The sequence below is a fragment of the Candoia aspera genome, chromosome 8 (genome assembly GCF_035149785.1).
Source record: "Candoia aspera isolate rCanAsp1 chromosome 8, rCanAsp1.hap2, whole genome shotgun sequence".
In the NCBI taxonomy this organism is placed as follows: domain Eukaryota; kingdom Metazoa; phylum Chordata; class Lepidosauria; order Squamata; family Boidae; genus Candoia; species Candoia aspera.
The window spans coordinates 69,764,710-69,781,658 of NC_086160.1; the positions used below are offsets into that span (position 1 = coordinate 69,764,710).

Below are 16,949 nucleotides of genomic sequence, written 5' to 3' on the forward strand. Positions count from 1 at the left end.
TCTCCATTCTCAGCTTTACCTCTGTCCTAGTCATTTCGCTTCATTAAACAGTTAAAGGATCCTGGGCTCCTGACTGTCATTGTGTGAATGCTCGAATGCACTAGTGCTGACAATGGGACTAGAACTCACCGTCTCCCGGTTTCTGGCATGGTGCCTTAACCACTACACCAAACTGGCTCTTGAGAGGATACATAGCTGGCTCAAAAAACATCCTCAAAAGTATATTGCTCCCAGTTTCTAGCCTGACGCCTTAACCACTTACAGGTAATGTAATAGGAACCTGCATTTCAGCGTTTGTGGTTTTATGTGTTGACTAGACAACCCATGACCTGTTGGGTCATCATTTCAGAGATATTTCCTTACCAGATTCCTCAATGCCTTCAACAATGGCAGAGCTTCTAATGTACTGGAAAAAAAATTTTAAGAATCAGGAAGAATTGTAACTGCCCAGAGTCATTTGTCGAGATGGCTGGTGAAGAAATGTGACGAATAAATAAATAAATAAACTACCTTGAAAGTAGCCAATGTTGTACAGCCCAGTAAAACATTAGGAGTTGACCACAGGAAATGTTTTATGACATTTTGCATTATGTCATACAATGTTTTATGATACCTTTTATGTCATAAAATATTTTATAAAATTTGCCAAATTTCTATTCCATGGGAGTCACAGTCCCAGATTTTGGATACATTCTGTAAGTTAGCCCATTTGAGGTTCCTTGGTTCAAAACTTGTTGCCCTATGATCCACTGTTTCACCCACTTAAATGTTACGAAGTATCAGACACCAGAGTTTTGGTAGTATATAGATATTCCCCCCCTCTGTACTCTTACATTTCAGGCAATAGTTCCAAAGGTGGTCCTTGAACAGTGGCAAAAAGATTTGTGAATGGTTGCTTTTTAAGCAGTAGAAGGAAAACTTACTCTGTGTTCACACAACACGCTACAGCACAAACCAGCCAACCACATTTTATCCTATGGGGTTGGGCTCAGTTATTGTGTGAACCCAATAAACCACAGTTAAACCAGACTCAGAAAACACGTTGTGCAGAGGAGTGCCAAGTGTCCCTCTGGCAGTGTTACTGGTGTATTATATGGTGCCAAAATGGATGGTTTCAGAGAATCTCCATCAGTGAACACTCCAGTTTGGGTTATGGTTTCCAGTTTCAGTTTGGAAAAGAAAATATTTTGCTGCCCTTTCATAAAAGGGAAATGGAAACATTATTTTTAATCGTTAAAGGTAAAGGTAAAGGTTTCCCTTGACATTAAGTCCAGTCATGTCCGACTCTAGGGGGCGGTGCTCATCTCCGTTTCAAAGCTGAAGAGCCGGCGTTTGTCCGTAGACACTTCCATGGTCATGTGGCCGGCATGGCTAAACGGAACGCCGTTACCTGCCCGCTGAAGCGGTACCTATTAATCTACTCACATTTGCATGTTTTCGAACTGCTAGGTTGGCAGGAGCTGGGACTAGCAACGGGAGCTCACCCCGTCATGCGGATTCGAACCGCCGACCTTCTGATTGGCAAGCTCAGCAGCTCAGCGGTTTAACCCGCAGCGCCACCGCATCCCCTTTTAATCATTAAAGAACACCATAAAACAAATCTGTGCTTTGTCATCTTTTATTGAATTGTTTATACCTTTTCCAGGTAAAAGGTTATTTCTTCTACACATCTTAATTTACATCATTTTCTTTAAAAATGTTAACAGGCACCTATTTAAATGCATCCTGACATAAATTTTATTTTTCCTGAGCACACACAACAGCCAAATTATATTTTTAACTACAGCTGTAGACAAAATCTTTAACAGTTTGATTAAGCACCGACCAAGTCTGTATTACTATATCGTCTCAGATATAAATGCATCTGTCTCTAAATATATTTCTTCATGAATACATTTAACAAAAACAAATCTTTAGAACTGATTTATAAAAAGTAGTTTTCTCTGTGCTGCATAAGGTGGAAATGAGGACTGAACTTTCTACAAGTTCCTTGGAGTGACCAGACTGATTTAAAATTCCCACACAACATGGGATGAATAATATAAATTATATTACTAACCTTTAGTATTTATGCAGACTGAAATTCTAAGTGCTACAACTGTGGGCATATCTAAAGTCTTACGAACATATAATAGTGGATTCCTTGCACATTTTTTTTTGTTCAAACAGGAGAACAGATTTTAAAGCAGTCTGACAAGACAGAGGAGCTATATTCAATAACGTGATGTCTTCTGAGCTTAGTTTTCCATTTGCAGACATTTTGTTGCCTGCCAAGTCAGTGCCATGATCTTGGAGAGGTGAGGTTTGTCTGTTTGTGTTGTGCAATACATCAGTGCCTGTCCTATCAGGTATATGTCACTGGTGAGCTGCCCTGTTGAATGCAGTTGTTTTCTACATTATTGGCCTGTCATCATCTGGTTCTCGTTATACTTAATAGTTGTGTGAGAAAGGGGAATGATACTGTGATCCCATTTCAGCTTAACTGTCAGTTATTCCTGTGGGTTGGTTAATTAATTAATTAAGTGGATTTATGCGGCTGTCCATTCCTCAGATGTGGCTCACAACACATTCAAAGCAATAAAACGAACAGTGTCAATGAAACATAAAGAGCCTGCCAGGGATGCTGAGAAAATAAACCCAAAACTATCAGCAGGCCAACAGCAATGCATGAACCACCTAATCTCTGAGCTTCCTTGCTCTGGAGCTCATCCAGGTCTTCAGGGCTTTAAAAAAGGCCAGCAAGTCTGGGCCAATCTAATATCTGGGGATAGAGTACTCCAGAGTTCCACACACTGCAACAGTCTTCCTTGCTCATTTGCAGCAATGAACATCTGCAACTGCCATGGAAATCCAAGCTCAGAGAACTTCTGCAACCCCACATTCCAACTTGAGCTATATATCTTCTCTACCATCAAAATGTAGGTCCAAAGCTCCTTGGTTATCTAAAATTTATTGCATGGCTTTTTGGATCCCACCAACAGCGATGGAAGTTTCTGGGTAATGATTTTAATAGTTCTGGCCACATTAGATTGTGCTAGCTCTCAGACAGAACCTGGAACCATACTTTTTCATACTTCTGTTTATTTATTTATATTTATTATTACATTTATACACCACCCATGTCACTATAAAAGTGACTCTGGGTGGCTTACAAATAAAAATTATAAAACCGTTATAAAAAAATTATAAAACCATTATAAAAATAGAAAAAGTACAAAAAAAAAGATAAAAGAGGGAATCTAAAAGGAAGAAAGTGTGTCTTAAGCCACCAACCACCCCCAGGGCTGCCCATCACTCTTGGATCCCCAAGCCACTTGGCAGAGCCAGATCTTGATGCTCTTCTGGAAGGCCAGAAGAGTGGGGGCCAGCCCCACCTCAGGGGGCAAGATGTTCCACAGGGTGGGGGCAACGGCAGAAAAGGCTCTCCTCCTTGACCCCACCAGGCAGAATTCTTTAACTGATGGGGTCTGCAGCATGTCCTTCCTGCCAGACCAGGTGAGATGGGTCATTGTGATTGGGGTGAGACTGTTCCTCAGGTAACCTGGGCCCATGCCATCAAGGGCTTAAAGATTATAACCAACACCTTGAATTGGACCCAGAAGCACACTGGCACCCAATGCAGCTCGCACAGCAGAGGTGTTACATGCACAGCCCTAGAGGTGCCCATAACTGCCCACGCCACCGCATTCTGCACCAGATACAGCTTCTGGTTAGTTTCAAGGGTAGCCCCATGTAGAACAGATTGCAGTAGTCCATACAGGAGATGACCATGGTGTGGGTAACTGAGAGAAGGGCTTCCTGATCCAGGAAAGGGCACAACTGGTACACAACACAAAGTTGAGCAAAGGCCCTCCTAGTCCCTCCTACTTTGTATAATCCTGGTTTGCTGAGGATCACACTTGGCTAGGTTCACTATTCATGAATGATGGCCTACAACCCACAATTGGCTGGGATTGTGCTACATACTCAGCCTAGCTAAAACTAGCCACCGGATGACTTGGTGTGATATAAGCCCAGCTATACAGGACCCCAAAGACAGAGTGGCTTCAAACATTTGTTTAACCATCATTTGGTTAATTAAACACAGTTGACTATATTTAAACAATAAGCCTTCATGCTAACAAAGCCCAGCAAATTGCATGATGGCTTAGCATGCACATTAGTACAATATCTACAAAAGTACATGGTTTTGAAAGAAGCACAGCACAGGCCTGCAGACTTTCTCCAACTTGCATCCTCTTTGGTTGGCGCAAGTTTGTCCCTGAGGCACAAGTGGTACATCCAGTGGAGACCATCACCCCTTGCCTGGATGAAATTACTGGGGTCTTATCCCTCTCCTGCTTCCTTGATGGGACTTCTTCAAAGCTCTCACTGGTTTAAAGAAAATGGAAAAGGTGAAAAGCTTTCCTGGAAGGACCCTTGTTTCCATCCCAGACCCAGCTGTTGGAGAAGCATCTTCGTGTCCTGGCGACTTCTGAGCTCAAGCTGTCCCTGCAACTGAGGTATGCCAGTGCCAGACCTGAATAGCTTTTGTGTTTAGGCTTCAGGTCTGCATGGTCCTCCTGAACGTGTGCAAAGTCCTCTTAGGGCAACAAAGTGTTTCTAGTTTCTCGGACTGTAAAGGAGACGGTGGGAGAACTGTACCTTCAGACTTGCAAGATTCAGTTAATGTAGCTTTAAAATAAAGTAGAACTGGCTCATCTGGTCATGTTTCCTGCCTGGTCTACCTAGTAAGGCTGACAGTTTCTGAGCATATCCAGAGTGCTTGCAGGGGTGGAGACCTTGGTAGTACAATGTTGCCCGTTATTTTCTGGGGTGTTCTGCATTTGGGAGTGAGTTAATGTGTTAATAATTCTCCCTCTCCCTCCTGCAGTTGGCTTCCCACCCTTTAGGCTCAGCCGAACATCAGGAGCTGAAGTGAGCAGCTCTTGGCTAAGTGGCGTTTGCCCAGCCCCAGCTTGGGTGCCAGCTCTTCTGAAAGCGATCTTTCCCACCCTAGTTGGAAAAAGGCTGTTGCTGACCAATAAATTCTCTTCTTATTCCTGATAGAAAACTTAATCTGAGATTCCTTGAACAAGGCTACCATTCTGCCTAATCTACTTCATACAGGATAGCGTGAGACAATTCAGCCTTCTGCTATCGGTTCCTGTTGGGAGTGTGGCTCCCAAACTCACAGCCAGCAGGACAGTTAGAGGAAGAAACCAAAGGAAGACATATTCAAAGCTCAAACACAGTTAATACTTTGGGTCAACTTTCCCCAGTCGGATGTGATTGTAGCTAGGGATTGTGGGAGTTGTTGCCTAACAGATCAGGAGGGCGCCAGGATAGAGTAAGTTAATAGCTGGGTTCACACAACATACAGGTAGTCCTCGCTTAAGGACCACAATGGGACTGGCATTTCAGTTACTAAGCAAAGTGGTCATTAAGCAAATCTGACCTGGCAGTAATTAAGTGAATCACCATGGGCATTAAGCAAACCACGCTGCTAAGCAAATAATATGGTTCCTGATTGATTTTGCTTGCCAGGAAGGTAGGAAATGGTGATCACATGACCATAGGATGCAGCAAAGGTCATAAATGCAAAGTGATTGCCAAGCACCCAAATCATGACCATGTGGCCATGGGGACTCTGTGAGGGTCGTAAGTGCGAGGACCAGCCGCAAGTAGGCTTTTTCAGCACTGTCATTAAGTCTGAACCTTCACTAAACAAATGGTTGTTAAGTGAGGGCTACCTTACTCAACCAGGTCTGTCAAGGACCTAATAGCTGCATTCCAATAACCTGCTAGGCTTAGCTAGCTTTAAAGTTGGGTACGGTTTGTTTAGGCTTAATACAGTGTGTTAATCAGGGTTCATTGGATTGTGAAAACCCAGAAAAAGAATTAATTTGGTAACTACTGTACGTGGTGTTGTGTTGTGCAAAACCTGCCACTTACAGTAGCCATTGCAACCGGAGAGCGATATAAAAGTACCAATTCTCCATCCCAAAGTGCTGAAGCAACTTACATTTTTCATACTTTCTGAGCATTTTCTGCACTGCTTGCGAAGTTGGGTCAAGGCACTGCTGTTTTCCGGAGTTCAGTGTCACTCTTGAAAAGAAGGACAAGGGAATGAACAAAGTCCTGATTTATTACATTTATAACCCATCCCAATCAAACACTGTTGCAAGTTCTTTCAGGCATGCATTAAAGATCAAGGCAGTCAATGACTTTCAGCTTCTGTCCATGGCGGGAACATGAACAAACCAGAGAATTTGCTGTTTTTCCCTCCCTCCCTGCTATGCTCTGGAGATTATTCAGTACTTACATGTATTCAGTTTGGTCACAGGAAGCACTTCTGGGGAAGGTTTCGAACTTCATCACTAATCTCATTGATAAAGGACTGGGAGACATACTTCTGCACTTACAATGATTCTTTAAACTGGTCACCATTCCTAGACACCATGAAAAAAAGGCAAGGGATGTCATTGCAAATCCCCCTGGACATTCTGAAACAAATCTACTTACTTATGTTTAAACTGGCTTGTTGCCTAAGCATCATGCAAGAATTTGCAAATGAGAAAGACAAAAACTTTACATGCATGATTATCCAGGTGATCAGAAGCCGTGATGGTTTAGCACTGGAGCTTAAGCCCACAAAGCAGTTATAATGGAGAAAATCTGAACTGTGGAAAGTAAGTGAGGCAAATAAATGGAAAGGTGTTAGAATTTATTTCCTAACCAGGTTTGCTTCTGAGCCGGGATGAAAGAAATAGCAGGCAATTGCATGAAATTAAGTTCTTTATTCTTCACCCAACACTGACAACAAAGGTCCGCATAGTTAAAGCAGTGGTGTTCCCCATAGTAACATATGGCTGCGAGAGCTGGACCATAAGGAAGGCTGAGCGAAGGAAGATCGATGCTTTTGAACTGTGGTGTTGGAGGAAAATTCTGAGAGTGCCTTGGACTGCAAGAAGATCCAACCAGTCCATCCTCCAGGAAATAAAGCCAGACTGCTCACTTGAGGGAATGATATTCAAGGCAAAACTGAAATATGTTGGCCACATCATGAGAAGACAGGACACCGTGGAGAAGATGCTGATGCTGGGGAGAGTGGAAGGCAAAAGGAAGAGGGGCCGACCAAGGGCAAGGTGGATGGATGATATTCTAGAGGTGACGGACTCGTCCCTGGGGGAGCTGGGGGTGTTGACAACCGACAGGAAGCTCTGGCGTGGGCTGGTCCATGAAGTCACGAAGAGTCGGAAGCAACTGAACGAATAAATAACACCATTCTTCACCCAAGAGCAAAAGCGACGACAGCCGGCTGTTAGGTGGGCAGTCGAGCAGGACCCCCTCTTTACAGCACTATATACCTTCCATTCAACTCCTCCTTTAGACCACCATCCCTTACTCAGTTAGCCATGCCCCACCTTAACATCATTCCATATAAGGAACTTTCTTCCATCCTTGCTAGGGCCCCTTGACCATTAGCTAAACAATACCTTTTCTCTGAAGATGCTATTCTTAGAATGTACACCTTACCTTATCTCAATAGTTATGGCTATTTATCAAGGCCTATGAGAAGGGAAGAGTAAGAAGGCCAACAAAACTCTTCAAGGGAATAAAACATGGTTTCGGATCCATAATAAAAGTGCAGGTGTTCTAATATATGAATACTAAGTATGAAGTATATGAATACTAAATATAAAATATATGCATATGAAATATATTTGTATCTAAGATAGATAGGGAGGTAGATAGATATAAAATCTTCTATCAAAGGTAAGCATGCTGGCCTCGAGGGGAGAAAATCCATATTAAGACTTGAGGAACTGAGCAGCAGCTCTTCTTATCAGCTGCTAAGATGACTGAAGAAGGAAACAAGAATGTGGAAGAAGCCATCCATGGATTGGGAAGGGCGCAAATTGCTTTGCACATTTGCAAATGGCCACAAAGCATGGTAGTCCTCACTGAAACAAAAATTACCCTGAAAAACTTGTTCTTTATTTCTCGATCCAAGATTGAAAATAAGCAACTTATTTTTAAGTCCTCAAGTAACCAGGGCCCTGCTGTCTTCCCAGCACTGGCAAGTGCTGGACATCCTCAGCAATAGCAGTAAAACCTGTATCTAGCCTTGCCCTGAACTTTAGCATAATGATTCAACAGGCAAGATAAATAAATGGATAACTAATCAGGTCATGCTACAGGGTAGGATAAACATCCTCAGTCCCCAAATGCTGCGATTCCTCCTTACCTTGTATTCCCACTGCAAGCAGGAAGAGCAAAGAAAGGGAAACAGCACACACCCTCCTCATGATGATAGAAGTTCCTGAGTGTTAATTCTCTCTATCAAATACCGGCAATTTATAACAAGAGAATTCTCCCTCCTTAAACCTGATTGGTCTTTATAATTGCTTAAGGGAAAGCCCCGCTGGGTTGCAAATACCAGAAAGAAGTGCCTGTTTTAGGAAATGCAAAGCTTTCACTTTCACTGATTTAGAATCTAGGCCCAAACTTCTCTTCCTCTTTGCTGCCCTCCATAGGTAGTTCTTGTTGAGCAACCACAAGTGGGAACCGCAACTTGGTCACTAAGTGAAGCGGTCGCTAAGTGAACCTGTCACTGGGCTTACAATCTTCCTTCAGCTTTCCTTTGGTTTACAGACCTGTGAACCAGTCATAAATGTGAGGATTGGTCACAAAGTTACTTTTTCATGACCATTTTAACTGTGAAAAGGTGCTGTACAAGGCAGTTGCTAAATGAGGACTACCTATACTGTTATGCAGATGCTTGCAACCCAGATATGGCACTCCTAGCATTCTCTGTAAACTCAGGCTATTGAATCAGTTTATACTTCCATATCTTGTGCAAACACAGAAAATGTGTTAATTGACCAACCAGGGTGATCCTGGGGTATAAATACAGTAGTTGAGCAAGAGTTTCAGTTCAGTTCAACCGAAGTGAGAAGCAAACAGATGAAAGCAGGCTAGATGGTTACTGTAACAAGGGAAGGAACAGAGGAATAATGTCCATTCTACTTAAAAACGAGAAAGATGCATTTAGCTTCCAAGGATCAGATCAGCTTCAAGGATTGAGAGGGATTGAGAAACATTTCTCAGCATGATTTTAGGCACTCTATCACTTCAATATCTTACTGGCTTCTTCTCATAAGGACATCAAAACACTCTTAAAAGACAACCTTGGGAGGTGGACGAACCAAGAATTCCCGTCAGTAGAAGTGTAGGCTGTCCCTTCAACTCAGGGCAATAATATCTTGCCACTGCTGGCATGGTATGTATATTCTAATCCATAGATATACCGCCAGCACTCAGATACACTGAAATTGTTTACTCAACAATTTGTGCAACCACCTCCACTGATCACACAATATAATAGTACAGGTCTATTATACTGTATGACCAATGGAGGTGGTTCATCTTCTCCAACCACCAGAACCATGACTTCATCTGGAAGAAGATTTTAGATCAGTGTTTTTCAAACTTGGCAACTTTAAGCATGCTGGCTGGGGAATACCAGGAGTTGAAGTCCACACATCTTAAAGTTGCCAAGTTTGAAGAACACTGTCCTAGATAAGTACTTGATGAAGTTCTTGAAGATATGGAATGAAGGGGAAATGTTAAGCTTTGCTGGAAAAGGGAGCATGAATGTGAGGAGCCCAAACAAAGTTTTCAAGGGCAGCTAACCCTTTCCAAATAGCCTTTAAAAGGATAGTCCCTTGGGTGAGCCTGGAGTGAATTGGGACAATGAAGGACAACAGACATGCTAGGGGTGCTGAATAGAGATGGTGCAAGTTGATTGCTTGAATATTTAGTGGTAAAAGAGAAGGAAACCTAAATAAAGAAAATGCTTTACTTAACCCACCTTTATTGTGGTGGCACTTGTCAGCCTTTCGAGGTAGTCCAAACAGAAAACCAAAACCAAGAATACTAATACTACCTTTACTGTAAGGTTAGGTAAAGGTGAAGGTTTCCCTTGACATTAAGTCCAGTCGTGTCCGACTCTAGGGGGCGGTGCTCATCTCCGTTTCAAAGCCAAAGAGCCGGCGTTTGTCCGTAGACACTTCCGTGCTCATGTGGCTGGCATGACTAAACAGAACGCCATTACCTGCCCGCCGAAGCGGTACCTATTAATCTACTCACATTGGCATGTTTTCGAACTGCTAGGTTGGCAGGAACTGTAAGGTTACAGTAACAGAATTATGCAAGTCTGGAAGTGCTTCCCCCGCTTGGGGGAGAATCCCTTTTGAAATGCTTTCTCCACTCCCATCCCTGTTTTGGGGTCAGATTTCTCTTATCAGACTGTTTTCGATCCTGAGATGCTTTCTCCATCCCCGTTCCTGCTTTGGACTCAGATTTCTCTTATCAGTCTGTTATCCAGGCTATGGCTGTTCCTCCTGGCCCTCAAGGTTATTCTCACAGCCCATGACAGCAGTTCAAGGGGGAGTCATATCTATCTATCTATCTATCAAATGTGTATGCCATCTGACTCCCAATGACCTATGCCAAGGTTACCTTTCATGAAGCTCTTTATCCATTATTAGCATAGGATTAAATTCTTGAGGTCCTTTGCTGAAGGTGGAAGGGGAAACACGGGGTGTCCACAGGGTGTGGTCAAAAATGTCACGATGGTAGCCGCAATGGTGTGATCAAAGCTCCACCTACTTTTCATGGGTGTTGCAAACCTCCACCTGTTTTTTTGGTGTGTTGTGTGTAAAAAAAAACAGGCAGTTTTAACTACTACCATCTTGACTTTTTTAACATCTCACAGACACCTTGGTGGAGACATCTTCTTTATAATGTAACTCAGAGTTTTTAAGTCAGTGCAAAAGACAGGATGTTTCCCAACATCATTTGGCTCTAACCCAACTATGCTATGACTTAAAAAAAGGGGGGGGGATTTCTAAGCCAGGATCAATGAATTAGGTCAAGGGAAGCAAATTTGGGGTAAGAAATTAGAGGCCCCCCTGGTTTGCATTTAGGGGAAAAAGCTAATTAGCTAATTCTGGCCATTTAGTTTTGCTTTAAAAAAAAATTAGGCAGACAGTCCTTGTAGCTGGTTTCCTTTCCTTTCAGCAACCTTGGCTGATGACTCAAGATGATCTGTGAAACGGAAACTGAATCTGGCTTAGGAGAAATCCCTGTTTTCGAGGAAAAGACGTCTGACTGCCAAGCAAAAGCCCAAGGTATTGCCTGTGAGACCATCTGTGGATTCTGGTTTTTATTTCTCCTAAAAACTGAAAATACTTGTTTTTATTGTCTTTCTTGGTTTTTATTATTGTTCTGTGAGCCACCCAGAATTGGGACACATTATTTTTACCTTTCTTTATATTATTTATTATTGTATTTTTATACTGTGTATTTTATGGTTGTTGTTTTTAATCGATTGTTGTAAACCACCCAGAGTCCCCCAATGGGAGGAGATGGGCAGGGACAAATTAGATAGATAGATAGATAGATAGATAGATAGATAGATAGATAGATAGATAGATAGATAGATAGATAGATAAATAAGATAGGTGGTAATACAAGTCTTTTAAATAAATAAAATTAACCTAAGAATACTACTGTTCTTAATTTACTACTACCACAACTTACTGTGGGCTCAAGGAAGATTCATCTGTTGTATTTATGGGGCTCATCCACAATCCTAGCTTGCTCCCATGCAAAGACGCCCTACTAACAATCGGTTGAGGGTAGAGATGCATGATATCACCCTCAACTAGCCCCGATCCCACTGCAAGAGCACGTCTAATCTTTTCTTGCTCTATGTCAACGATGGTGTTTTCTGACTTTGCTGGAACCAAGAGTGCTATGCAATGTGCCTGTGGCACTTCATTTCTGTCTACACAATTCTTCCACTCCCACTGGTTGGCACACACTGTTGTGGGATACTTGCTCCCTTCCAGTCACTGATTGCTGCCTTCCACAGCTCTGTTATCTTAGGCGGCTAGTCTACCTGGCTGCCTTCAGAAGAAATCTCTCCAGGTAAATCCTGACTGCACTTTTCTTTGCAAGGCACATCTCAGGCCTTACAAGGTCTCCTTATATACCTGAAAACACCAGTATTTGGGAATATCAGTGCAGCAGTTCCTATATGGGCAAGGCAGAATTCTTCTCAGTTTGACCCCAGCTCTAAAAAATGCTAGCCTCACTTAGCAAGAGAAGTTCTGGTCCCAACTGTGGTCATAAGTCGAGGACTACCTGTACCTAATTGGAAGATTTTTACCTTTGCAATGCCTGCTGAAACTGCAAGGTCATGGGGGTGGGGTGGAAATCAAAGTAGGCAAGTTAGAGAAGACCATATGGGGCAGTAGGAAACAGGGAGAGATTGTAAGAGATGGACATGCTGTGTTCACAGGAGCCGATTGATTGTTTGATTGATCAATTGATTATGTGCCATCAAGTTGGTGTTGACTCTTAGCAACCACATAGATTGTCCCCAGTCTGTTCCTTCAGAACTTCCAAGGCTGTCATCATACTGATGGAAGTAAAAAGCCACTGTTGAAAGGCAAGCTCTGCCCCTTTTGTGCATGCATACAGTGTCGCAACATACATACAAAAGGACAAAGTTTGTGTGTCACAATGCTGCTTTCATCATTTATCCCCGCCCCCAACACACATACACTTGCCCCTCTGCAGACTTCTTTGAAACCAGGGGTTCCTAGGCCAGAGAGCACCATCCTGTCAACTTTGAGCAGGCCCCTCTCAATCAAAGCTGTAAAGGAAATGGTCAAACTTCTGTTGTCTTGAAAAGTGGGGAGGAAAAGGCCTAAAACTGAAAGCAAGGAACCCAGACCAAACAAAGGACTTTGATTTCAGAGTATCACAGCTGACAGATCTTCAGTCTGAACATAGCTTTCTTCTCTGCAGTAAAGACTATGACCTTACAGAATCATATCTGTGAACCCTTGACCACTAAGCCAATTTCTGAACAGACAGTGGCTGAAAAACCAAGATTTACAGCAGTACCTTTGTTAAGTCTGATATTTGTTGTCTTTGAATACTGCCTGTGTTATTTTCTGGACCCACCTGGTTTGTCAATATGTGAAGAAGCATATCGACCTTTGGCCATCAAGTGGGGATTTCTTGCCCAGGTACATCAAATATTACCTCACCAACACCATACCCCATGATCACGTGTACAAGATTATTGACATGTTTGCCATAACTTAAGGCTGGCTATGTACCATGGGATTCTACAGTGGAGATTGCAAGATGGTGGGTGGATGGGGCTTCAATTATAACACTGTGGCCCCTATCTTGCAGCTTTTGACCCCCCCCCCCCACAGATACCCCTATATACACTGCAATTCTGCTGCAGTATTGGAAAAAAAGGACCTAGATTTAGAGACAAAGAGGCATAGCAAACATCGTGACTGAATAGAGTTTTAATCCTGGGTCTTTTTACTCCAACCATGAAGACTGCTATGGCTTTAAAAGATTGGGTTTACACCCCACACTAAGCCAACATAGAGTTTGCTTCTTTATCGCTTAGCATCTTGGAGACTGTTGTTTCTAAACCATGGTTTATAGCTAAGTGTCATGTGGCCTATTGAGCAAATCACACTAACATAATGTATGAACCCACCCTTTGTATACATATGTATGTGTATATATGAAGTCCAAACTGTACAGTGTTTAGACCAGGGTTTCTCAACCTTGGCAACTTTAAGACGCATGGCTGGCTGGGGAATTCTGAGAGTTGAAGTCCACACATCTTAAAGTTCCCAAGGTTGAGAAACCCTGGTTTAGACTAATTAATATCTCAGTTCCCTAAGCAATGAAATTAATTTGGTCTCATCTTGGCTTATGAATGGTGTGAATCCTGACAGACTTTTGGCTCGTTTGATTGTTTGTAACAATTACAGCAAGTATAAACTGTACAAGTCTAAGTGAGTCTTCTCTGAAATAAAGGACTTTATGTTCATGTTTGGGATTGCACAGTAAGTGCAGGAAATCAGTGCATGAAACAGAAGTAGGGGTTGTGACATATTGGCATATATATTTGTGATGAGAGCCAGTTTGGTGTAGTGGTTAAGGCTCCAGGCTAGAAACCAGGAGACTGTGAGTTCTAGTCCCGCCTTGGGCACGAAGCCAGCTGGGCAACCTTGGGCCAGTCCCTCCCTCTCAGCCCAAGAGCCAATCAGGCGTGGTAGGAGAGTTCTAGTCCCGCCTTGGGCACGAAGCCAGCTGGGCGACCTTGGGCCAGTCCCTCTCTCTCAGCCCAAGAGCCAATCAGGCGTGGTAGGAGAGTTCTAGTCCCGCCTTGGGCACGAAGCCAGCTGGGTGAACTTGGGCCAGTCCCTCCCTCTCAGCCCAAGAGCCAATCAGGCGTGGTAGGAGAGTTCTAGTCCTGCCTTGGGCATGAAGCCAGCTGGGCGACCTTGGGCCAGTCATTCTCTCTCAGCCCAAGAGCCAATCAGGCGTGCTATGGGAGTTCTAGTCCCACCTTAGGCATGAAAGCCAGCTGGGTGACCTTGGGCCAGTCACTTTCTCTCAGCCCTAGGAAGGAGGCAATGGCAAACCACTTCTGAAAAACCCTTGCTAAGAAAACTGCAGGGTCTTGTCCAGGTAGCACAGTCTCTGAGAATCGGACACGATTGAACAGATTAATATATGGCGTGGGCTGGTCCATGAAGTCACAAAGTCGGAAGCGACTAAATGAATAAACAACAAATATATGTATGTATGTATGTATGTATGTATGTATGTATGTATAAATGTAGCTCAAGGTCACCCATATATATATATACACACACACACACACACAGACATACAAACACACACACACACAAACACACACACACACACACACACACAGACATACATACATACATACTGTATATAACTGTGATATATTAACATCATGTCTAGCCACAGCTGGAGTAGAAGATAACTTCCTGCTTTATATTTTCTCCCAAATAAACACACCTTGTCCATGTTTTTAAGGAAGATGTATGCCAAATGTGTTTCAGAGTTAGGGTTAACAGCTATCTGAACAGACAAAATGAGGGCATGGACAATTGGAAAGGAGGACAAAAGGAACCGGGGAGGAGGACACACTAACTGCTTAACTTTCGTCTATCATCAAAAATACCGGTTTTTCAATCACAATACTTTTCCGGCAAAACTTTATCTTCAAGAGCATACTGTATGCGAATGATAATACAAAATCGACAATAATATACTTTCCAAATTTCACACAGGAACGTATGATGAGTCATGTCATCTACAGACTATAGAGACCATAGATCTGAAGGGGCTGCATTGAAGCTGATTGCTGGAATCAGGAAATAAAGAACATAAATCTAGGCTGCTGAGTCTGTTGACGGTTGAAGGAAAAGAGAAGCAGGCAATTTGCAAGTTCACAATAAACAAAAGTTTGAATCACTACTGCTGTGAAAACAGACCAAATTTTTTTAAAAAAACCCAAAGCACTCAAAAAGCTGTACAATATTTCCTTTTAAGGCTATGCCGGACAGATGGAGGACATGAGGACAAAAAGAAGGACATGTCCACTTTTGCCAGACATCTGGTACCCTTATTCAGAGCTGACTTTTTCTTGTGCTGGCTGGGAGTTTGGGAATTTCTAGTCTCCAGAGTGCTTGTGGATGTCAAATGAGGGGAAACATCCCTCAGAAGGCAGAGATGACAAATGAACATAATGGATATTTATTTATTTATTAAAGTTGGTTCATTTTGAAGATACAAATTAGCCAAGACATGGAGAGTTAATGTAGTTAGGTGTAGAGCACAGCTCGCAAAGCCAGAATATTAGCAATACCTTTTCTCTGGCTCAGTGGAAACCACTTTTCTTTTTCTCTTTCTCTTTCTCTATCTTTATTTTTTATACTTTTATTTTTCTTAGCATGCAATTCTTAAACCTACTCCATGACATATCCAGCTTCAAAAATGAAACTTTCTCATGCTTGCTCCAGAGAAAGAAAGGAAGGTCCATGGCTCTGTTTTCTAAGTCTTGATCACTTCCACAGCTGAAGGCAGGGGGATCAAAAAAGTTAAGATGGTGGCTTCAATCACGCAGTTGTGACTGCCATCTTGACTTTTTTAACCCCCTTGCAGATCCCCCAGCTATCAGATGATGTAATTTTCCAACAAAAGTACGCTGCAAGTAAAATACAAATACAAATTTAAAATCATGAGCCTGAGACTTTATATTGATTGAAAAATACAGTTAGGCACCAAAGGTTGAACTAGATCAAGTTAGAAATCTGTCCGCTGCATTTCCACAATGGCTAAGTTTGGTTTTGTGTGGGATGTGTGTGTTGCACAATTCAGCCTGTTTGGTTAATTTATGATTTGGGGTATGTGGGAACCCAGGAATTGGGTTCATTCAGTAATCAGGTTAAATGTGTATTGAGGACATACTGTGTGCATAATCTTTGGGCAGAGACTAGCATAATGACTCTTAGGAAACATTAAAGAAATAACATAGGTGTCCACAGAAGACTCAATGGGGGTGCAATATGTATTATGACATCATGAAGCCAATCCTGTGACTCGTGTATTTGCGCACAACATTGCAACACTAGTAAAAAAAAAAAAGGTGCAGCTCGCACAGCAACCTTACAACACACACAGTTCATGATTAGGAACGGAAGCATATAATGGTATAATAAGCATAAGATATTCAAGGATGAAATATGCCAGTTATCACATTGTTATAGCTTGTTTGATCACATAGGAAGAATAAAGATCTTCTGTTGACAGAGATGTCAAAATCAAGACAAAATCACAGACATTTTGCCTCATTACATGGCTGCTGTTGTTGTTTTAGTGAATTCCTACAGGAAGAACGGGGTCATTTCTAAACCCCAGCAGCTTGATAAGAATAACACTGTTGGACTGATGGTTTCCAACTTGGGTGTCATAGATCATGAGTCCTTCAGAAGCCGAGTCTGTAGGAAGCGAAGTGAAGTATCTACGAAGCAGCTTCT

At 42.5% G+C, this 16,949-nt stretch overlaps 1 protein-coding gene across 1 annotated transcript; it reads right to left on the reverse strand.

Moving 5' to 3' along the window:
* Positions 1-5,813: 5,813 nt before the first annotated feature.
* On the reverse strand, positions 5,814-8,343 carry CXCL9 (C-X-C motif chemokine ligand 9). Its single transcript, XM_063310536.1, has 3 exons — positions 8,231-8,343; positions 6,305-6,431; positions 5,814-6,087 (listed from the first exon to the last, which is right to left on the reverse strand). The coding sequence occupies exons 1-3, from the start codon at positions 8,289-8,291 to the stop codon at positions 5,931-5,933; spliced, it is 345 nt and encodes a 114-aa protein (XP_063166606.1). The 5' UTR covers positions 8,292-8,343; the 3' UTR covers positions 5,814-5,930.
* Positions 8,344-16,949: the final 8,606 nt, after the last annotated feature.